The 19,934-nt window shown below is 56.8% G+C and overlaps 3 protein-coding genes across 4 annotated transcripts; 2 read left to right on the top strand and 1 right to left on the bottom strand.

The window, feature by feature from the left end:
- The first annotated feature begins 269 nt into the window (after positions 1 to 269).
- Positions 270 to 5,165, top strand: MUC1 (mucin 1, cell surface associated). Its single transcript, XM_023553933.2, has 7 exons — positions 270 to 517; positions 728 to 2,453; positions 2,547 to 2,599; positions 2,737 to 2,870; positions 3,016 to 3,137; positions 3,218 to 3,367; positions 4,615 to 5,165. The coding sequence occupies exons 1-7, from the start codon at positions 369 to 371 to the stop codon at positions 4,684 to 4,686; spliced, it is 2,406 nt and encodes an 801-aa protein (XP_023409701.2). The 5' UTR covers positions 270 to 368; the 3' UTR covers positions 4,687 to 5,165.
- Positions 5,166 to 5,903: 738 nt separating this feature from the next.
- Positions 5,904 to 15,187, bottom strand: TRIM46 (tripartite motif containing 46). Its single transcript, XM_064282666.1, is given in 11 exon segments — positions 5,904 to 7,021; positions 8,091 to 8,388; positions 9,240 to 9,542; positions 10,579 to 10,700; positions 10,967 to 11,220; positions 11,910 to 12,005; positions 12,125 to 12,268; positions 12,936 to 13,279; positions 13,513 to 13,835; positions 13,903 to 13,961; positions 15,125 to 15,187. Coding segments are annotated over 11 exon segments (2,400 nt in total). The 3' UTR covers positions 5,904 to 6,627.
- A 268-nt stretch (positions 15,188 to 15,455) lies between these two features.
- Positions 15,456 to 19,596, top strand: KRTCAP2 (keratinocyte associated protein 2). 2 transcript variants are annotated; one of them, XR_010321548.1, is made up of 6 exons: positions 15,456 to 15,970; positions 16,298 to 16,452; positions 16,590 to 16,653; positions 17,597 to 17,820; positions 19,157 to 19,223; positions 19,443 to 19,485. XR_010321548.1 is itself a non-coding variant. In XM_003414926.4 (5 exons), the coding sequence occupies exons 1-5, from the start codon at positions 15,964 to 15,966 to the stop codon at positions 19,561 to 19,563; spliced, it is 414 nt and encodes a 137-aa protein (XP_003414974.2). In that variant the 5' UTR covers positions 15,837 to 15,963; the 3' UTR covers positions 19,564 to 19,596. The 2 variants fall into 2 exon arrangements, 1 of the variants encoding a protein (XP_003414974.2); XM_003414926.4 differs by lacking the exon at positions 17,597 to 17,820 and having other exon boundaries at positions 15,837 to 15,970; positions 19,443 to 19,596.
- The last annotated feature ends 338 nt before the right edge of the window (positions 19,597 to 19,934 follow it).

Here is a 19,934-nt window from a genome sequence, read left to right as displayed (position 1 = left end):
CCAAAACTAGAGCCATGGGGACCCAGGTCCCAGACTCCCTCCTTCCCATCTCCTGCGGCTAGGGAGTGGTTGGCAAAAGGGGGAGGCCAGTTGGAGAGCAAACAAGTTGTCCAGAGTGTTGAGTGATTGGAGCCAGTGTACCTGAGGGGCCAGGAGTAGTTGGGGAGGAGGAGGAAGAGGTAAGAGGTAGGAAAAGGGGGAGGAGGTGGTGGTTTGTTACCTGTCACCTGCTCCTGCTGGGCCTAGGCGGGGCCGGGGACCGGTATAAAGCAGCAGGCAGGCGCCTGTGCCCGCTCCACCTCACCTCACACACAAGCAGTGCCTGCCTGAGTCTGCTCTGCCCCCTCCCCAGCCAGTTCACCACCACCATGACACCAGTCATCCAGTCCCATTTCTTCCTCCTGCTGTTACTCCTAGTGCTTACAGGTGAGGGGTACAAGGTGGGGAGGGGGGTTGTCTTGATCATGCCATTTCCTGATGTTTCTGTGGGCTTTGCTTCCTGGCAGATAGTACCATGAGAGGCAGGAGTTGTAGACAGGGGTGGCCCAGTCTGAACCAGAATGAAGGGGAGAAGACGAGGCTAGGCTGAAAAGAGGCGGCCCCCAGGAAAGCTGGTGTCAGGCACAGGTGAATGTCCTGGAGAGAAGTCTTGGGGGGAAGGGAAGTCAGGAGAGGTAAGTCATGGGAGTGGAGAAATGCACAAGCCGGGAGCAAAGGGGCACTGAAGGGAGAGGGAGGCTGCTGGCAGGAAGAGCCAACCCAGGGGCTGCCTGGCCAGCGGCCCAGTCCCCAAATCCTCCTGGCATTACTTCTCCAGTTGCCAGAGGTTGTATTTTCTTCTTGCTCTGATTTGTCCTCCAATTCCAACCCTGTGGCCTCAATTTCTTACACCTGCCACCACCCCCACTTCCGTAACGGTTCTTACAATCTCTGGCTCCACAGCTTTCGAACAGAGCAGAAGTACAAACCACTCTGGCACCTCAACCCAGACCACCAGCCCTGCCTCCGGCTCTATTACCACTTCAGTTCACCATGGCACCTCCACCCTGGTCACCAGCCCTGCCTCAGGCTCAACCACTCCAGCCCTCATCAGCACCTCCACCTCGGCCACCAGCCGTGTCTCCAGCTCAGCCACCCCTCCAGTCAGCAATGTCACCTCTGCCACAGCCACCAGCCCTGCCTCCGGCTCTATTACCACTTCAGTTCACCATGGCACCTCCACCCTGGTCGCCAGCACTGCCTCAGGCTCAACCACTCCAGCCCTCAGCAGCACCTCCACCTCGGCCACCAGCCATGTCTCCAGCTCAGCCATCCCTCCAGTCAGCAATGTCACCTCTGCCACAGCCACCAGCCCTGCCTCCGGCTCTATTACCACTTCAGTTCACCATGGCACCTCCACCCTGGTCGCCAGCCCTGCCTCAGGCTCAATCACTCCAGCCCTCAGGAGTACCTCCACCTCGGCCACCAGCCGTGTCTCCAGCTCAGCCATCCCTCCAGTCAGCAATGTCACCTCTGCCACAGCCACCAGCCCTGCCTTAGGCTCTGTTGCTACTTCAGTTCACCATGGCACCTCCACCCTGGTCACCAGCCCTGCCTCAGGCTCAATCACTCCAGCCCTCAGGAGTACCTCCACCTCGGCCACCAGCCGTGTCTCCAGCTCAGCCATCCCTCCAGTCAGCAATGTCACCTCTGCCACGGCCACCAGCCCTGCCTTAGGCTCTGTTGCTACTTCAGTTCACCATGGCACCTCCACCCTGGTCACCAGCCCTGCCTCAGGCTCAATCACTCCAGCCCTCAGTAGTACCTCCATCTCAGCCACCAGCCCTGTCTCCAGCTCAGCCATCCCTCCAGTCAGCAATGTCACTTCCGCCACAGCCACCAGCCCTGCCTCCGGCTCTATTACCACTTCAGTTCACCATGGCACCTCCACCCTGGTCACCAGCCCTGCCTCAGGCTCAGTCACTCCAGCCCTCAGTAGTGCCTCCACCTCGGCCACCAGCCGTGTCTCCAGCTCAGCCATCCCTCCAGTCAGCAATGTCACCTCTGCCACAGCCACCAGCCCTGCCTCAGGCTCTGTTGCTACTTCAGTTCACCATGGCATCTCCACCCTGGTCACCAGCCCTGCCTCAGGCTCAACTACCACTCCAGTTCAACATGGCACTTCCACCAAGGATATGACCCCAGGTGGCAAGAGTACTCAACCCCCAGTTTCCAGCCAGCACTCTGATATTCCCACCACCCCTATCAGCCAGAGCTCCAGAACTAATGCCAGTAGCACTACCCGTAGCATAGTTTCTCCTACCTCCTCCAATCATAGCACTTCTTCCCAGTTATCTATTAGGGTCTCCTTTTTCTTCCTCTCTTTTCGCATTTTGAACCTTCAGTTTAACTCGTCCCTGGAAGACCCCAGCACGAACTACTACCAAGAGCTGCAGAGAAACATTTCTAATTTGGTGAGTATTTGCCTTTCCTCCACCATGCTGCCTTGAAGCGGCCAGTACTCAATCCTCTAGCATCAAGCCTAAGTCCTTTCCCGCTCACCTCAGTTTTCACAGATCTATGGAAAGGATTATCTGGGCCTCTCTAATATCAAGTTCAGGTATAGTGCTGGGCAGTGGACTTCGTGTGGGAGAGGGTGGGTGGATGTTGGCACGTCTGTGGGGATGGGCTGGTGCATTCGTGGTTGTGGTTGGGAAGCATGTGCTGAGGCAGAGTTGCCCATCTCCCTGTGACCAGTCCAGGATCTGTCATGGTGGAATCAACTCTCACCTTCCGAGAGGGTACCACCAATGCTGACAACGTGGAGATGCAGCTTGGTCAGCATGCAACAGAAGCAGCCAGATATAACCTGATCATTTCAAGAATCAGTGGTGAGGCCACTTCCCCAGCTGCAGCCCAGCGTCACACCAGGGGCCCTCTCCTCCAGCACCTGGGTTCTGACTCTTCCCTTCTGAGCTGGTGAGGGAAGGGTTGCCCCCTTTGGGAGACTGCCCTGACCACTACTTTTCTTTCTAGCGCATGAGGTGCCTTTCTCTTCCTCTGCCCCACCTGGGTCTGGGGTACCAGGCTGGGGCATTGCCCTACTGGTGCTGGTCTGTGTCCTGGTTGCACTGGCCATCACCTATCTCATTGCCCTGGTAAGTGCTGTTTCTGGCCCTGACCGAGTTGCCCTGCCAGAGGGAGTCCCATGGTCCACCAAAACACCCTCTCTCCCCAGGCTGTGTGTCAGTGCCGCCAAAAGAGCTGCGGGCAGCTGGACATCTTTCCAACCCGGGATGCCTACCACCCTATGAGCGAGTACCCCACCTACCACACGCATGGGCGCTATGTGCCCCCTGGCAGTACCAAACGTAGCCCCTATGAGGAGGTGATGATGGGCTCCATAGGCTGGGGGGGCGAACTGGGGCTTGACTGGGGCAGGGGATCTGAGTGGGACTTGAAAAATCTGAAGAGCTTGATCAGCATGAGGTTAGCAGTGGAGGGGTTGGCAAGGAGGGGAGGGAAGGTCAGAGGAAATGTAGGGAGAAAGGCCTGGGGAGGAGACCAGGGAAGAAAGGGACTGGACAAAAGGGGTCAGTATGACTCGGAATCTATGCAATGACTCAAAGGCAAAGGGTTTTTTACACGGAAAGTCAAGAGGGAGTGCCTCACTACCAACATTCCCAAAAGGCATTGCCTGTTCCACATTCACCGCTTGGCTGAGCTAGTGCCGTGGCTGGTGCTCGCTTGGATGCCAGAGGTGAAAAGGGTGGGGCACTGTGCCCAGGGGAGCCTTTTCTGCAGAGGTCACAAGGAGCATGTTCCTGTGCTCCCACCTAACTCTTAAGACTGGAGAGTAGACTGTGAAAGACAGGGTGGAGGTGGGGTGGGGGAGTGGGGATCTCTGACATGAAGAAGGGAGAAGTTTCACCAAGCCAGGTGAGCCTGGGTGCCAGTGGAAGCCTTAGGGAAGCAAGGACCCTCAGCCTTTCCTCTCCTGACCTTTCCCTACCAAACCAAAAAAACCAAACCCAGTGATGTCGAGTCCATTCTGACTCATAGCGACCCTATAGGACAGAGTAGAACTGCCCCATAGAGTTTTAAGGAGCGCCTGGCGGATTCGAACTACCGACCCTTTGGTTAGCAGCTGTAGCACTTAACCGCTACACCACCAGGGTTTCCTGACCTTTCCCTACAAAAAAAAAAAAAAACCCTACAGGACCTAGTAAATAATTACTGTGGCTACCTGGGGCCAGAACTCCACTCCCCATAGGGGAGGGGAGAGCAGTTTCTTTCCTTGCCCCTATTTTTCCTTCCCCCTGGGACCTCCCTCTCCCAGTTTTACATTCATCCCTCCTTGGCTGGAGGAGCAGAGAATGGAGGGAGAAAGGGGCAGGAGGGGAGGGCATGGGGGCTGATTAGAGCCCAGGGGAGAGAGAGAAGGGGAGCAGAGGGAGGAGGAGTAGCCCTGTTTACAGTCACCTGGCTGCCACTGGGGCCGGGCAGGTGCTCTCTGAATTAACCCTTTGGGAGCTGGCTAGGCCCCTAGATCTGTTACCCCAGCCTGGGGTGCCACCCAGGAGCCCTGGATGAGTGGCTTGTCCCTCACCCTGAGTTCCTTCTCTCCCCCTCCAGATATCTACGGGCAATGGTGGTGGCAGCAGCCTCTCCTTCAAGAACCCAGTAGCCACTTCCGCCAACTTGTAGCGGCATGTCTCCTGCTGAGTGTCCAGCCAGTGCCTGTGGCCTCCCTCTGGTTCCTCACTGCCAGAGCTGCTCCACTGTCTGGGGTGGTGAGCTGGGGGTCCAGGTGGGCTGCTCACAGCCACCCTCAGAGGCCCCACCTATTCCCCTAACCTTTCTGAGTCCTGGTGAAGCCCATCCCTGCCCCAAGGGGAGTGGTGGCCTCCAGATGGACTGACCCAGAAAGCCTCAGAAATGGGGTGGAAACCTGAACTTGGCTGAATAAAACGTGGACCTCCCACTGGCCTCCAACTTCTGATCTTTCATCTGTGACCCTTGGAGATAAGAGGGGCAGTCAGGGTAGGTGTGTATGTGGGGGATGAGGTGGTGCCTGGAAGGGGCCTCTGGGGAGGAGACTGGGAAGAAAGATCACAAGAGACTGTGGGACTCATTTGAGGACAAACAGCAGGCACGGAAGGGGGACACTGGGGCGCACGGGTGGCGGGTCACAGGAGGAAGGAGGAAACCAAACATAAGCGGGTTTGGGAGGGCCTTCGTGACTGGACTCCACCTGGCCTTGGTGGCTCACCCCTCTTCTTGGGCCTGGGTTTCACTTGGGCCAGCAGCAGCCCGCACCCGCCCTCCTCTCGCTTTGGCACCGCGCCCCCAGGCAGCTCTATTCTTAGCTGCCCGGCTGTGAAGTAAATCCTTGGGCAGCGATAACAGCGGCAGAGTCAACACGGCCACGATAAGTCGGGGCTGTGTCAGATCCGGACGCTGGCACCAGGCCCAGCTCCCTCCCTCCCTTGCGCCTCAGCGCCCCACCCGGGGTTCTGGGGCCCACTCCCCGGCACCCTGGGAATGGGGAAGTGGTTCTGGTCCCCTGACTCCTTTGGGCCCAGGCACGGTGCCCGCCCCCTCAATCACACTCTCCCAGAGGCTGGCGCCGCTGCTCCGCCCCGTCGCGGAGCTGAGGCCAGCAACCAGAAAGATGCGCCCCCTGGCGGCCAGGGTCGGCTCGGCCGGGGCAGATAGTGTGTGGCAGGAGACTCAGGAGCCCTGGCTTTGGGGACTTCCTCCCTTTAGGGGCCAGATCCACCAGGCACCCCTGCCCTGGAGCAACAGAGCACCCTGGATCCCTCCCGTCCACCACACCAAACACAGAAACCATGAAGAAAGGTCGGGCTCAGGGAAGGCAGAGAAATGCCTGGCATCACAGTTTATTGTTTATAAACCATGAAAATAACAGCTGTTGCTTGGCACAGGCCTAGCAGTGCCCACCGCAGGGGGCAGCAGCGGGCACCAGAGGCCTTGCCTGGCCCAACCCAATGGGGACATCTAGCCTCAGCTGGGGCCCCAAAGGACACTTGGCACATTGGCATGAGTGGAGGACAAGTAAAGCATGCAAGAAGGACAGGAAGGTCATACAGGGCATGCGGCTGGAGGCATGAGGACCCAAACAAAGCAGAATGGCAGGGTCCCCTTCCCTTCACCAGGGAGCGCCTGGGCAGTGTCCAGCCCAAAAGCCTGCCTACCCCAAGGCTGTGTGTAGTTCAGCATCCATGGGGCAGGGAGCTTGACAGAGCGGAGGGTGGGGCTGGAGATCATGCCCAATGTTCCAGGTGCCCTCCCTCCCAATCAGCCTGGGAGGAGCACAGAACAGGGATGGGGTAGGGACTCTCTCCATGACTCTGGATAAGATGCCAAGAACAGGGCATGGGGCAGAGATTGGGGGGGGGCCTGGGCTAACAGGCAATGGAGAGAATGGGAGCCTTCAGAGAGGTGCACAGAGGAGAGCCTCTTGTTCCAGAGAAGATCCTGGGGAGACACAGACACAGGGTATGGGGCAAGACCATGTGGCAGGACGTTTAGGGGAGAAACTGCCGGGGGAATGACCCGGCACCAGGAGGCTTGGGGAGCCAGGGTGCAGGAGGGGCCCAACTCCAGAAGAGGGGCCTGGAAAGGTCAGTCCAGCTTAGCAAAGCCTCCAATGGTGACCTTCCTCTCTGGCTTAGTGCCCACAGGCTCCTGTAGCTGTACTGCGCCACCCCCAATGAAGCAAAAGGCAGGACACACAGGCCCCGAGCAGTCCAGGGGGCACTCCAAGAGCCCGCGGAAGGACACAGCATCCAGGAAGGAAACCCGGCCCCTCTCGTAGTCCAGGCAGATTCCCAGGCGGGGCGGCAGGGGCACTGTGCAGCTGGCTGCCGGGCCGTCCCTCCCTGTCAGCCCGGCATTCGAGCTGGCCCCGGACCCCAGCAGGATCTTGCCCATGCCGATGGTCAGGAAGGCGAAGGGTGGCGACGCCTCCACTGTGGCATCTTCGGCACCACTGTCATGCCCACTGTCTGGGTCGTACCTGCAGGAGTGGGTGTTGGGTAGGAGGATGTTGGGGGATGGAGTAAGAGGATGGGGAATGGGGTACCGGAGGGCTGAGATGTTGGAAGAATGAAATGTTGGGGACCAAGAGGTTGAAGAGATCGGCTTTGGGGATTGAGGAGAAAACATGTTGAAGAGACAGGTTAGAGTATACATGGAGGGGGGAGGTTTGGTCTGGAGAGAAAGGGGCATTGAGAGGAAAGCACACTGGCAAGAGAGGTGTTGAGGGGGAAGGAAAGACAAGGTGTTGATAAAGCACACTGAAGAACCGGGTGCTTAAGGAGAAAGGAAGATGGTGAGAAAAATGGTGTTGGGGACATCACGCTGGGGATAGGGTTTTGAGGGTTACAGGATGTTGGAAGAAGGAGGGGTTAGTGACTAAGACACCGGAAAAAAGGAAGGGAAGGGAAAGGATGTTGGGAAGGTGGGTGTCAGGAGAGATGAGGGTGGGTTGGTGTTATAGATGAAGGAAGTTAGAGGGATGAAGGGTTGGGGACGATAGGGTTTAGGAGGGAAGTGGTGCTAGGAGAAAGCATTTTGAAGAAATGGGGTGCTGGGGAGAAATGCTTCAGGGGGAAAGCTTGTGTGTGTGTGGAGGGGTATTCAATAGGATGTTGGGGATGAAAGGGTTATGGAAATGGCATGTTTCAGGGAAGAATTTTAGGATGCTGAGAAAAAATGTGGGTGGAGGAGGCATTGGAGGGAAAGGGTTTTGTGGAGAAAGAATGTTGGAAATGGGAATACTGGGAGACATGGGCTTAGAGGTATGGTGTGTTGGTCCTGAGTGACAGGTGGAAGGAAGTGGAGATGGCTTCCTCTTCTATCATCCCTTTCTCCGATCACACCCTCTGAAAATCAATCCTCAAAGCCCTTTTGCTGAGCCCACATCTCTCTGGCCACAGGTCTCCCAGCCTGGCTTCCACGTTCCTACCACCTCCTCCTGATCCCTCCCAGCCCTGCCCCAGCATGTCTAGCTCCCACTGCCACCCCCCGCCCCCGGTCCCCAGCTCCCACCCAGAGTTCACACACCCCTTCCAGAGGGGCCTGACCTGGGGCTGATCACATCAGGGGCGCCCTGGAAACTTTCCTGAAGCTTGCTCTCCAGCCCGACGCCCACCTTGACCAAGTAGGAGGCTGGGTCCACGGCGCAGGCCCAGTAGCTGCGGCCCTGGGTCACAGCCACATCACCCAGGACCACATCCACACTCAGGTGGCAGCCAGTCAGCAGCCGATCAGCAGCCAGCAGCAGGGGCAGCCCTGGGACACTCCGCACTGCTCGCTGGTCCTTGCTGATAGCCAGCCGCTCCCGGCTCGCGCCCCAGCGGCCATCAAGGAAGAAGTGCAGGACTGGGGGAAGGGAGGGGTGGAGGCAGAAGGACTTCAGGACAAACACTGGCACTGGGGACTGCGAGGTGTCAGCAGAGGACACTGGGAGATTTCAAAACAGGAAACGAGTTGCCAAGGGGTTCAGTCACCAGAACAGGTAGGGGGCACAGGGGAACAGGGTCTGGGGAACTGGCATGGGGAGGGCATAAGGAAAAAAGAAGGGGAATCCCCAGTGGGCATGAGATACCAGGAAGAGTTTTAGTGGTGGCGGGTGGGCACAGAAACCAGTCTCCCAGACCCAGTTGAGCCGCTGTGCTTCCTCCAACCCCTTTCCCATGGCTGGTCCCATGGACAGTCCCATTCTTGTTTTGTCCACCTGGGTGACAGTCCCATCACCATTGCTCACACTTGGCCCTTACACCCAAGCCCTACCTCTTATGCCCCCTGTGTGGGTGGTGGTACTCCCCTATCATGCCCATGCCCCAGAGTCCATACTATTTTCTAGACTTTCCTAACATTCCCTGAATCCCTACCATGAGCCAGAAACTGTACTAACACCTTATATGTATCACCCTATTGAATTCTCACAACCCAATGGGGTAAGTTGTAGTATTACTCTTATTTTATAAAAAAGGAACCTGAAGTTCAGAGAGGCTGAATAACTTGCCCAAAGCCACACAGCTGGTAAGAAGCACAGGTGGGATTTGAACCCAGGCAGTTGGGCTCCAGAGCTAGTGTATGTGACCCCTATGTTGTATCACCTGTGCAGTGTCCACCCTGAATCAATGCCATTGCCTGGGCCCCTGCATGCTCCATGCCCTTCACAGGGCCGCTCATGCCTGCCACACCGTGCCCACCGCCCGCTCACTCACCAGGTGCTGGGGGCGTGTGCAGGTGCACGTCTTCGCTGTACTCGCCGTAGCCGGCCTTGTTGCAGCCACGGACACGCAGCACGTACACAGAGCCTGTGTCAGGGTTCTCCAGCAGGGCACTGGTGCCCCTCACCTCCTCCCGCCGCTGCCAGCGGGCAGGGCCTGGCTGGGCAGGCACATCTGTGCGCCGGAACTCAATGGTGTAGTGCCAGGCAGGTGGCGAGTGCGGGGGCAGCCGCCAGCACAGGAAGATCTGGTCGTAGGCAAAGGTGCGCTGGGTGTCAATGACAGGAGCCTCGGGCACTGTTGGGAGAAACAGCGGGGTCAGTCAGGGCCTGGCCACTGGTCTGGCATGGAGGGCAGGGGCAGGCAGGAAAAGGGAAAGCAGCGGGAGCCGGGGGGTGAGTGTGGGTGAGAGGGAGCGGAGCAGAGAGGCATCTGGGCACTGAAGGCCTGCTGGGCCAAGCCGGAGGGGCACGCACAGGATGGGCAGGGCAGAGCCCAAAAGTAGGGAGAAAAAGAGAGGCAGGAGAGCACTGGGTAGGGAGTGGCAGGTCTGTGTTCTAGTTCTGCCACTATCTCACTCTGGCCTTAGGTAAGTCATTTTCCCTTTCTGGACCTCAGTTTCCTCATCTGTCAAACTGAGAGGATCAAACCAGATAAGCACTAGGGGCCCTCTAGCTTTGGCATTCCATGAATAAAGAGGAGCCCCAGGGAGATGCAGGCATAGGCCACTGGAACCCAGGCAAGAGGGCACTGAGCAGGAAGGAGGGAGAGCGGAACTGGGAGGGAGATGCAAGAGTCAGCAAGATGGAGAATGGGGAGACAGGGGGAAAGCACAAGCTTGAAGGTGGGGTACAGGTTAAGGAGAAAGTCATGGAAGTCCAGAGGGCAAGGGTCACAAGGGCAATAGGGCAGAAGGGCAAGAGCCTAAAGAAGGCAGAAGAGAGACAGAGGGCAGTGTTCAAGTGGGACAACCAAGAGGTCTGGTTAAGGTGGGAAAGAGAACAAGGCAATGAGTGGGGTGGCCGAGCTGCGTGGGAGCGGCAGGGCAGGGTAGGGGCTGGGCGGGGGGCAGGACCCCTGGAGCAGGGCCGCTGACTTGCCTGGGGTGCTCCGGAGCAGAGTCCGCGGTGGCAACAGCCTACAAACAAAGAGAGGGAGAAGCAGCGCTGAGCGCGGTGGGAAGATGTGGCAGGGTGGGCTGGGTGGGAGGAGTGGCTGGCCAGGCCGGGCAGGAGGCCGGGGACGTCCCCGGTGGGCACTGCCCCCCGGGCCCGCTGCTGGGAAGGGAGGGAGGAAGGCTCTGGTTGGGCATGGGGCCTGGCCACCTCCTTACCTCGCAGGAAGTTAAGCTCTGTCAGCAGCTTCATCTCCCGTCCTACATCCAGCTGGCAATGGCGGAAGGAGGAGCTGGCAGCTGGCCGGAACGTCTGGAGGGCCTCAGTCGCTCGGGCAATCCTGGGATGGGGGCAGGCAAAGGTCAGGTACTGCCAGCTGGGCACACCTTCCCCTTGATTTTCCTTGCCTGCCCCCTAGACCCTTGGCATCTGCTTTGAGTTTCTACCCTGCCCTTTGGGGTAAGCTGGGCATCAGTTGGCCTTATGACAGCGCTTGGGGCCCCAGCTCTCCACCTGGCAGTACTCTGGATGTCATCTTAGATGTTGGCTACACTCACAATGCCCCTGCCCCCAGGAGCCCGCACCCCCATCCCACACCCCAGGTACCTGTTATGCAGCTGCTTGGCCGCTTGCACAAAGCAAGGTTGGTCCGTTTCCTTAAGTACCTCCTGAGCATAGCCCACCAGACCTGAGCCATCCAGCAGGCTCCGGTGCTCCTGGATCTGAACACTGAGCCGGGCCAGCCGCTCCTGCTGGCATTCCTCAATGGCCTGAAGCAGTGATGCCCTCTTCTCCTCCAGCACAGCCCCCAGCCCTCGCACCAACTGGGACACCTCTTCCCTGGCCTGCTGACCGCTCACCTGCCCAGGGAGAAACACCCGCAGGAGGCATGACTATTTCCTTTTGATGGCAGCACCTGTGCCAGCCTCCTGGGCACTACTCTATAGCCAGGCTCACAAAGGATCAGGGGAAATCCTACCTACTCATTCTAAGAGGGCCAGCCAAGCTCATGGCTACAAAGGTGCTTGTATACCCAGGTGGGCTCAGCTCCTGATCTTTTGTGCTAACCTTCCTGGTTGCCCACCTTATAATCCTGACCCATTAAGGACCCCCAAATCAAAGAGGCCACGCCTACACTCATGTCCACTGGGCTGTGTGCCATCTTATTGCCCCTCCCTGTGCCAGCTGACTCAAGCAAACCAGCAGTGTCTCACTCTAGCTCCCACCTCCAAGTGTGTGTGCCATCCCCAGCAGGTAGCTGGGCATACAGGTTTCTGAGCTATGTCCCTGGGGCTTTCTCACCTCTCTCTGTCCTGAGCTATAGCCACCCTTCCCCCACTGTAGCCCCAGGTTCAGCCTGACCCAGGGCACTGGTGTTCCTGCCAACCTGGTTTAACCAGAACTTCGCCACACGCGGACCTTCCCCCTCCCCCCTCCCCCGCCATGGGCTTCCTGAACTTGCAACAGGTGACTGGGCTGTGCCCACTAACACTCCCTTTTGCCCCACTCCCAGGCAGGGCCCAGGGCCCACCTCCGTGCCCTCCCTCACCTCAGTGTGCCTCACGGTCTCCTCCAGCTCACAGATCTGGGTCTGCACCGTGTCCTGGTTTCCCAGGATGTATGTCAGGCTCTTTGTCAGCTTGTCCTAAGGGGGAAGAAAGATGTGGGCATCATGCCCGGCCTGGCAGAAGCTAGCAGCTGAGAGTCAGTGTAGAGGGGGTGAGTGTGAGTTAGCACTGGGGTCTAGTGAGGAGGGGTCCTCACCTTGAGGGCCTGGTAGGCACTGAGCACTGGTGTGATCTTGTGCCCGCTGTGGGTGCGCCGCACGCGGCAGAGTTGGCATACTAGCCGCTGGCATGTCTTGCAGTAGTGGGTCACCTCTTCCTTGTGGTCTGGGCACATCAGGCCCTAGGGGCATACAGAACAACGAGAGTCTGCCAGTGGTGTAAGGGTGCTGACCTGCCACAAGAGCAGGTTGGTGGTGGAAAGTTCAGACTGGTGGTGCTCCACAGTGCCACCTGGTGGTACACACTGGCATTAAGGAGAGCCCTCCCTGCAGTCTCCAGGCAATGCCCATTTATCAGTATTGCTCCTTTCTTCATCTACCTCAGAGGAATGTATGGTAGTAACAACAATAACGATGATAATTGGTCTTCCCCTTGTGGCTAATAATAAACCTTGTCCATCTTGCTCACGGCTGTATCCCCAGTGCCTAGAACAGCACCAGGCACATAGGTGCTCAATATTTGTTCAATGAATGAATGCCTACAGCACTTTTTAGTATACTGTTAATTTTTGCAAACATTGTCTCATATGAGCCTCCCAATACCCTGCAGGTATAGATATTACAAGGGAGATATCAACTGCACTCAGCAGATAAGACAGAGGCTCAGAGACACTGAATGCTTTGTCCAATGACTCTGTTACAGAGAAACCCCTGTCAACCTCCTCGCTGTCCTTTTGGGAGCCCCCCCAACCCTGTGCTGCTCTTGGCTGGGATGCAGATGTACATCTGCCAGAGAACATTCCCACCACCCAGCCCCTCCCTCCTCAGGCTCTGCAAAGGCTGGCTCACCTTGGGACGGAAGGAGAGGGTGGGCAGGGTGGGCTCATGCTGGGCCTTCTGGGTGCCCCAGGGGTGAAAGAGCTTGAAGCACTCGTTGCAGAAGGTGGCGCGGCACTCGGTGCAGCCCTTGGTGGCCTCGAGTGGAGGGGGCTTGCACAGCTGGCACAGGATGGCACCACCTACGCTCACACTCTGGCGGTACCGCTCCACCACACGCTCCAGAGTCAGGTTCCGGAAAAGTCCCGCCAGGCCCCGCTCCCCTAGCTCCACATCACCCTGGCAGGCTGGGCACGGGAACATGATCACCTGGGGGTGCAAAGCGCCTCGTTTTCGCCCGGGGTATGTCCCAAAGCCTGTGGATGGGCCAGGAAGATAGAGTTACAGCTGGCTGGGGGTGGAGGGAAATCTATTTCAATTAAAAAACTAGATTTTTATTGTTCCACCGCTCAGTTCTCATTAGAGCCTGGATTAGTAGTATCTCCACCCCCAGAAAGACAGATGCCCCTGCCCAGTGAGGGACCCCTTCTATCTTCCTGATAGGCATCCCAGTACCCCCCACCCCCACCTCCACAGACCCCAGCCACACCTGACTTAAGCAGTCGGTCCAGACGGTCTGACTTGGGGAGAGTTCTTCGGGAAAGGCGGGGGCTGCGGGTGGAAGGGGTGGAAGCAGGAGAGGTAGGCTCGGAGTTGGGGTCCCCACCGTGGCCTATGTAGCCCTGCTGGCCTAGCACCTCCCGGGCACAGGCCTGGCATACGTTGTGGGTACAGGGCAACACCAGGGGCTGCTTGTACATCTCTTGACACACTGGGCACAGCAGTTCTTTCTCCATGTTCTTCATGCTCGTCTGTGGAAGGACCAGGAGCGAGGGTCAGAGCTTGGACACTTGGGCATATCTTGGCAGGGCCCTCAGCTGCCCTTAAAGACCCTAGGGGTCTCAGGAAGAGACAAGTGACCTACTGCCTTTCCCAGCACCTGCCTCTCTCAGATTTTCCCAGCCCTCTGTCTCTCTCCCCTGTTTTCCTCCTGCAGAGCTACAGGCCTACGGAGAAGAGATGGTTGGAGCTCAAGCCTCCCCCAGCCCAACCCCCATCACGTCTGCTGCAGCAGTCCAGCACGCACCCCCCTCCCCTGCCCCTTGCCCCATCCCCCCCATCTCTGGGCTGCCTGCCCCCGGCACTCCTCTCAAGGACAGCGCCCATTTTGCAGATCCGTGCGGACCCCCGCCCCCTTCTCTACAGCCCCCCCACCCCGCCCCGTGACTCCTCCCCATAGCCACTCGCCGCTTGCTCTCCATCCTCCAACTCGCCCCATCCGTCCTCCTGCCGCGGCTTGGGCCTGCGGCCGCCCCAACCACCATTCCCCATCTTTCCCTTCCCTATCTGCCTCCTACGGTCCCCCACACCAACCTATTCCCCTTCGCCCCCACCCTGCGGCCCTCCTGCCCCCTCCCCCAGAGCAACTCGGCTGGCAAGCAACCCCTCCCCAAGCTAAAGGGAGTAAGCGCCCCGCCTACTCGCCCCCCTCCCCACCGGAAGTACCCCTCCCAGTTTTGGAGGCTGGGGTCCGCAGGCTATGCCCCACCCCCACACCTCACCTTGGTCCCTCTCTTCGCAGCCATCCCGGTCAGGGGCGCAGCTGACACAAAGGAGGGAGGGACAGGGAGGGAGGGGGAAGGAAGTGGTGGGGGGAGCAGGTTTGGCACCGCCCCTGGGAGAGCCGGGCACGGGTTGTCATGACAACCGCAGGCTCCCAAGCAGTCCTGAGTGGGGGTGCGGTGGGGTGGGGTCTCGGGGAGGGTCCAAATTGGGGACAACACCTGCGGAGGGTCCTTCATCGCACCCCACCTGTTCTCGGTTTTAAATTTTGCAGGCTCATACACGCCCCCTGCTCACAGCATAGCCCCCTTCCTCTGCAGACCCAGCCATGGTGCACGTTTGGCGGCTACCCCAGCCCACCCGCCGCGTCTGGGCAGCTCCTTGCTCCTCACACCCCAGTAGACCGACGCCTTCGCAGCGCTCACCTCCGAGTTGCCCCGGGATTATTACTTTCGCACACCTGCATCCCGATTTCTGCCATCATCAGCCCCCCCTGTCTACATCCCATCATCTTCCCGATCCACAACTGTTCAAGGTCCCGGCCGGCCCCGGACCCCTGTTCTCCCCCTCCCCTTTCCCTCGACCCCACCTTAACTCACACTGATGCGGACCAGTGCATCCATGATGGAAGTGAGGGTCTGTATATCATCACCCTCAGCCATGGCCCTATCGTGCCCGCCGCCGCCAGCCCGCCCCCGGGTGCCAGATCCCGGCTGCGGCTGCGAACCCCGGGCTTAATGCAGGAACACGGTGGTGGTGGGGAGGGGTGGGGTGAGGTGTCACTGCGCATGCTCCAGGGGCTAGCTTCGAACTGCGCCCGTCGGGGTAGGGGGTGGGAAATAGTTCTCCCCACGTGGTTCTCCGAAGGCGGTCGGGGGGTTGGGTAACAGGGAAGAGTATTTGAGGGGGGAACCATTTCTTATGTTCGCATTCTTCATTGGACTTTAATCTTACTAATGTAAAACGGGAGGCTAGTTTCAGAGGAAGATGGGCTCCAGGATGGGAGCAGTGGATTTTGGTTTGGGCAAGAGTCCACGGGAGATGTTGAGGCAATGATCATGGGGGATGGAGGTTTGAGGAACAGTCACTGGAGAAGACATAAATGGCAAAGAAGATAGAGGTGGACTGAGATGGACTAGAGGCTATGAACCACGGACCCAGTGACTTGAAGAGCTTAAGCGCAGCTTCCACTGAGGAGTAGCAGATGCACTGGGAACGGGGAAAGGTGGGGGACCAGGGCGGTGGCCCAGGATGCTCTTCGACGCATTATTTCCTCCCCTCCGGTAGAGGGCGCTGCGTCCAGGCACAGAGAACGAGAAAGAGGAAGACTGGGAAGCAAGGCTGCGTTCGCGCTGACGCATGCGCGCAGCCAACGACACGCCGCTTTTACTCTAGCTGTTTCTTGGCCAGTGGTACCGATTGGACCCACAGACGGGGCATGATGGGTAACGGGACAGGCGGGTTCCCCGGGGAGGACTAGTGGGGGTCGAGTTGGGGCGAGCCGGCTTTCCCGGTCTTTTCCCCACAGAGCTGACGTGTCCTGGGTTCCAGGGAGCGGGCATTTCCTCGGGATGGAAGGGTTCCGGGCGTCCGGGACTGGGGAATATCTGAAGGTCGCCGCGACGTGTGGGGAAGTTGAGGAGTGTGGCTGCAATCCCAGGAATGCTTGGAAGTGGTCGGCTCACCAAGCTCCGCGACCCGCCGGACCCGCTTGCGGCTCGTGGAGGGGGATTTGCTGGGCCTGACTCCGTCCCTCTTCTCATCCCTTCCAGTGGTCGGTACGGGCACGTCGCTGGCGCTCTCCTCCCTCCTGTCCCTGCTGCTCTTCGCTGGGATGCAGATGTACAGCCGCCAGCTGGCCTCCACAGAGTGGCTCACCATCCAAGGGGGTCTGCTTGGCTCCGGCCTCTTCGTCTTCTCCCTCACTGTATCCTCCATGAGGCGGAGCGGGGAGGGGTGTTGGAGGGTCAGAAGAGTGAGGAGCCACAGGGGCTTGTGCCCTTCGCATTATCCACACTGCTCTGCTCCCATCCCTCGCCCTGCTCCTTAACTCCCTCAACCCAGGCCTTCAATAACCTGGAGAATCTTGTCTTTGGCAAAGGGTTCCAAGCAAAGATCTTCCCCGAGAGTAAGTGAGAATTGAGGGGTTTCAACCCTGCCTTAGTCATCTAGTGCTGCTATAATAGAAATACCACGAGTGGGTGGCTTTACTGAACAGAAGTTTATTTTCTCACAGTTTAGGAGGCTAGAAGTCTAAATTCAGGGCCCTGGCTCTAGGGGAAGACGTCCTCTCTCTGCCAGCTCTGGAGGAAGGTCTTTGTCTCTTCTGAGCTTTTGTTCCTCGGTGATCTTCATGTGACTTGGCATCTCTCTTTCCCCATCTCTGATTACTAGCTTTTCTTTAATCTTTTTTTTAATATCTCAGAAGAGATTGACTCAAGATATGCCCTACGCTAATCCTGCCTCATTAACTTAGGAAAGAAAACTCATTCCCAAATGAGATTGTAACCACAGGCATAAAAAAAACTAAACCCATTGCTAGTGAGTCAATGCCAACTCATAGTGACCCTACAGGACAGAGTAGAACTGCCCCATAGGGTTTCCAAGGAGTGGCTGGTGGATTTGAACTACCAACCTTTTGGTTAGCAGCCAAGCTCTTAACCACTGTGCCACCAGGGCTCCATTCCCCAATGGGATTATAACCACAGGCATAGAGGTTAAGATTTACAACACATATTGTTGGATGACACAATTCAATCCTTAACAAACCCTGTCTTCTGTAACCCTCCCACCCCCAACATGATACTGATTTCCAGGTGCTTAGATTGTAAAGGTTGTTTGTCGTTAGTTGCCTTTGAGTAGATTCTGACGCATAGTGACCCAGTGTGTGCAGAGTAGAACTGCACCATAGGGCTTTGAAGGCTGTGGCCTTTAGGAAGCAGATTGCCATGCCTGTCTTCCAAGGCACCTCTGAGTGGGTTTGAACCACCAACCTTTCAGTTAGTCCAGCGCTTAACTATTTGTGCCACCCAGGGACTCCAAAGGTTATTTGTTGTTATTGTTGTTGTTAGGTGCCGTCGAGTTGGTTCCGACTCAAAGCGACCCTACGCACAACGGAACGAAACACTGCCTCGTCCTGAGCCATCCTTAAAATCGTTGTTATGCTTGAGCTCGTTGTTGCAGCGACTATGTCAGTCCACCTCATTGAGGGTCTTCCTCTTTTCCGCTGACCCTGTACTCTGCCAAGCATGATGTCCTTCTCCAGGGACTGACCCCTCCTAACAACATGTCCAAAGTATGTAAGATGCAGTCTCGCCATCCTTGCCTCTAAGGAGCATTCTGGCCACACTTCTTCCAAGACAGATTTGTTCGTTCTTTTGGCAGTCCATGGTATAAAAGGTTGTTTAGAGGAAAGAAATACATTTACTAAAACTGTCTGAAGACACATGGGGCTTTTAGGCCCAGCACCTTATCTAGTGCTTGAAATTGGAGGTCCCTGAAAGCAAGAAACTAATTAACCTCTGGCCGGCTCCCAGGGAAGGTTTGAGGGGAACAGGCAAGCTTGGGCAGATGTTTTGCATCCATCCAAGGGGAGGTGTTCTCTGTCCTCACCTGAAGAAGCAGGGCTGAGTTTAGTGAGGGGCTCTGATGTGAAATTGACTTTTCTTGAGCCAGTATTTTTGAATTCTATTTTTTTGAAGTGACTGTGAAGAGCCTATAAATTTCTATGGCAGCAGGACTCCTGACAAACTAGAATAACTGTTAGATTAATCAAGAATTGGTGATTTAGTAATTTTATGGAGAATTAAGGTCACAAAGCAAATTAGGTGTCAAAGCCAGATCACCTAAGGAGTGCTGCATGCTCAGAAATTCACAGCAGAGGCAACCTCAAGTGAAGTTTTCGTTTCGTAAAGCCGAGACCTATCACTTGCTCTCATTTCTTCGCCCCTTCTAGGCCTTGCTCTCCCCACCTAGCCCTGTTGCAGACTTCAGGGCTTCTCCCATCCCTAATCCCAGAATTCCTCTGTTGAATTTTGTCTCCATGTGTATTTTTTTCATTTGTATTGGAAAGAAACCATTGCTGTGGAGCAAAGTTTCTGGCCCTCTTTTCCTGCCCTGCCCTCCCAATCTGGGCAGGCTAGGTCTTGTTTGCCTTTGTTTTCTTCCCTCTCCCCTTCTGTCCTCTCTTACTCCAGATGTCTTGAGATCCTTTCCTGCTTCCTTGGGAGAGTGGATCTAGATGTTGCCCTGTAGCATGTGTCCAGGCAGGAAGGCCCTCAACTTCCACCACTGGCCACCCAGTTTAATGAATTGATGCTCACTGGCTGGTTGCTGTTAGGAAGGCCTTAACCCTCTTCAAATAGGAGCAAGCCCAGCTCTTTAGGCACTGCTGTGACCTTTCCTTTCCGGGTGAGGAAAGCCAGATTAGGGAAGTTAAGCACTCATCTCCTACCTCTATGTCCTGGGCATTGTTAAAGGCATCTGAGGTCCTCTTGCCATTGTCATGCCATACCCCTCCAAGCAGGTACCCCAAGATTCAGAGGGGCTCAGATTTCTCTTAGACTCTACATATGGATGCCCGATATTTCCGTTCTGACCACTGCCCTCCTTGTCCCCTCTTGCCTCCCTAGTTCTCCTCTGCCTTCTGTTGGCTCTCTTTGCATCCGGCCTCATCCACCGAGTCTGTGTCACCACCTGGTATGTGCCTGACAGCTGGGTAAGGAATGTAGCGCCCTGGCCTTTGGCACTGGATCCTGCTAGGCCTTCTTCCTCATAGCTCCTTCCCCCTCCTTTGTCCTTCCCCAGTTCCCTAAACCTGAACCCATTTTCTTCCCCCGATGCTCCTCTCTGCCGTAGGAGGCACCAGCTGGCAGCATGCCCACTGATGATGACCCTCTTTCTGTCTTCACCCTGTAGCTTCATCTTCTCCATGGTTGGTCTGTACTACATCAACAAGATCTCCTCCACCCTGTACCAGGCAACGGCTCCAGTCCTCACACCAGCCAAGGTCACCGGCAAGGGCAAGAAGAGAAACTGATGCTGAATGTCCAATAAAGTAGATTCTTTGTAATTGTGTGAGCTGTGATATATTGTGGGCCTCATCTGCCATTGCTGCCTGGCTGTGAAGGATCTTAGGTATAGTGGGCACCTACTGTTTTTGGACCTTGGGGTTGGTGAGACTTTTCTTCTAGGGTTCATTTACCAAATATTGAATAAATGCCATCAGTGACAGGCCCTGGAATGTCATGTGCTTATGCAAGACTCCCGTCATGGAAGAAAAGTGCACAGATGACCTGTGGTCTTGACCCTTAGAAAAAGTAGGACAGGCTGTAATGCAGAAAGTCCTGCCTATCAGAACTGAACTAGATCTTGGAACACAAAAGAAGAGGAAATGGGGTTCCATTTTCC

The sequence above is a fragment of the Loxodonta africana genome, chromosome 3, assembly GCF_030014295.1.
Source record: "Loxodonta africana isolate mLoxAfr1 chromosome 3, mLoxAfr1.hap2, whole genome shotgun sequence".
In the NCBI taxonomy this organism is placed as follows: Eukaryota; Metazoa; Chordata; class Mammalia; order Proboscidea; family Elephantidae; genus Loxodonta; species Loxodonta africana.
This window is presented reverse-complemented; position numbering and strand designations above follow the sequence as displayed.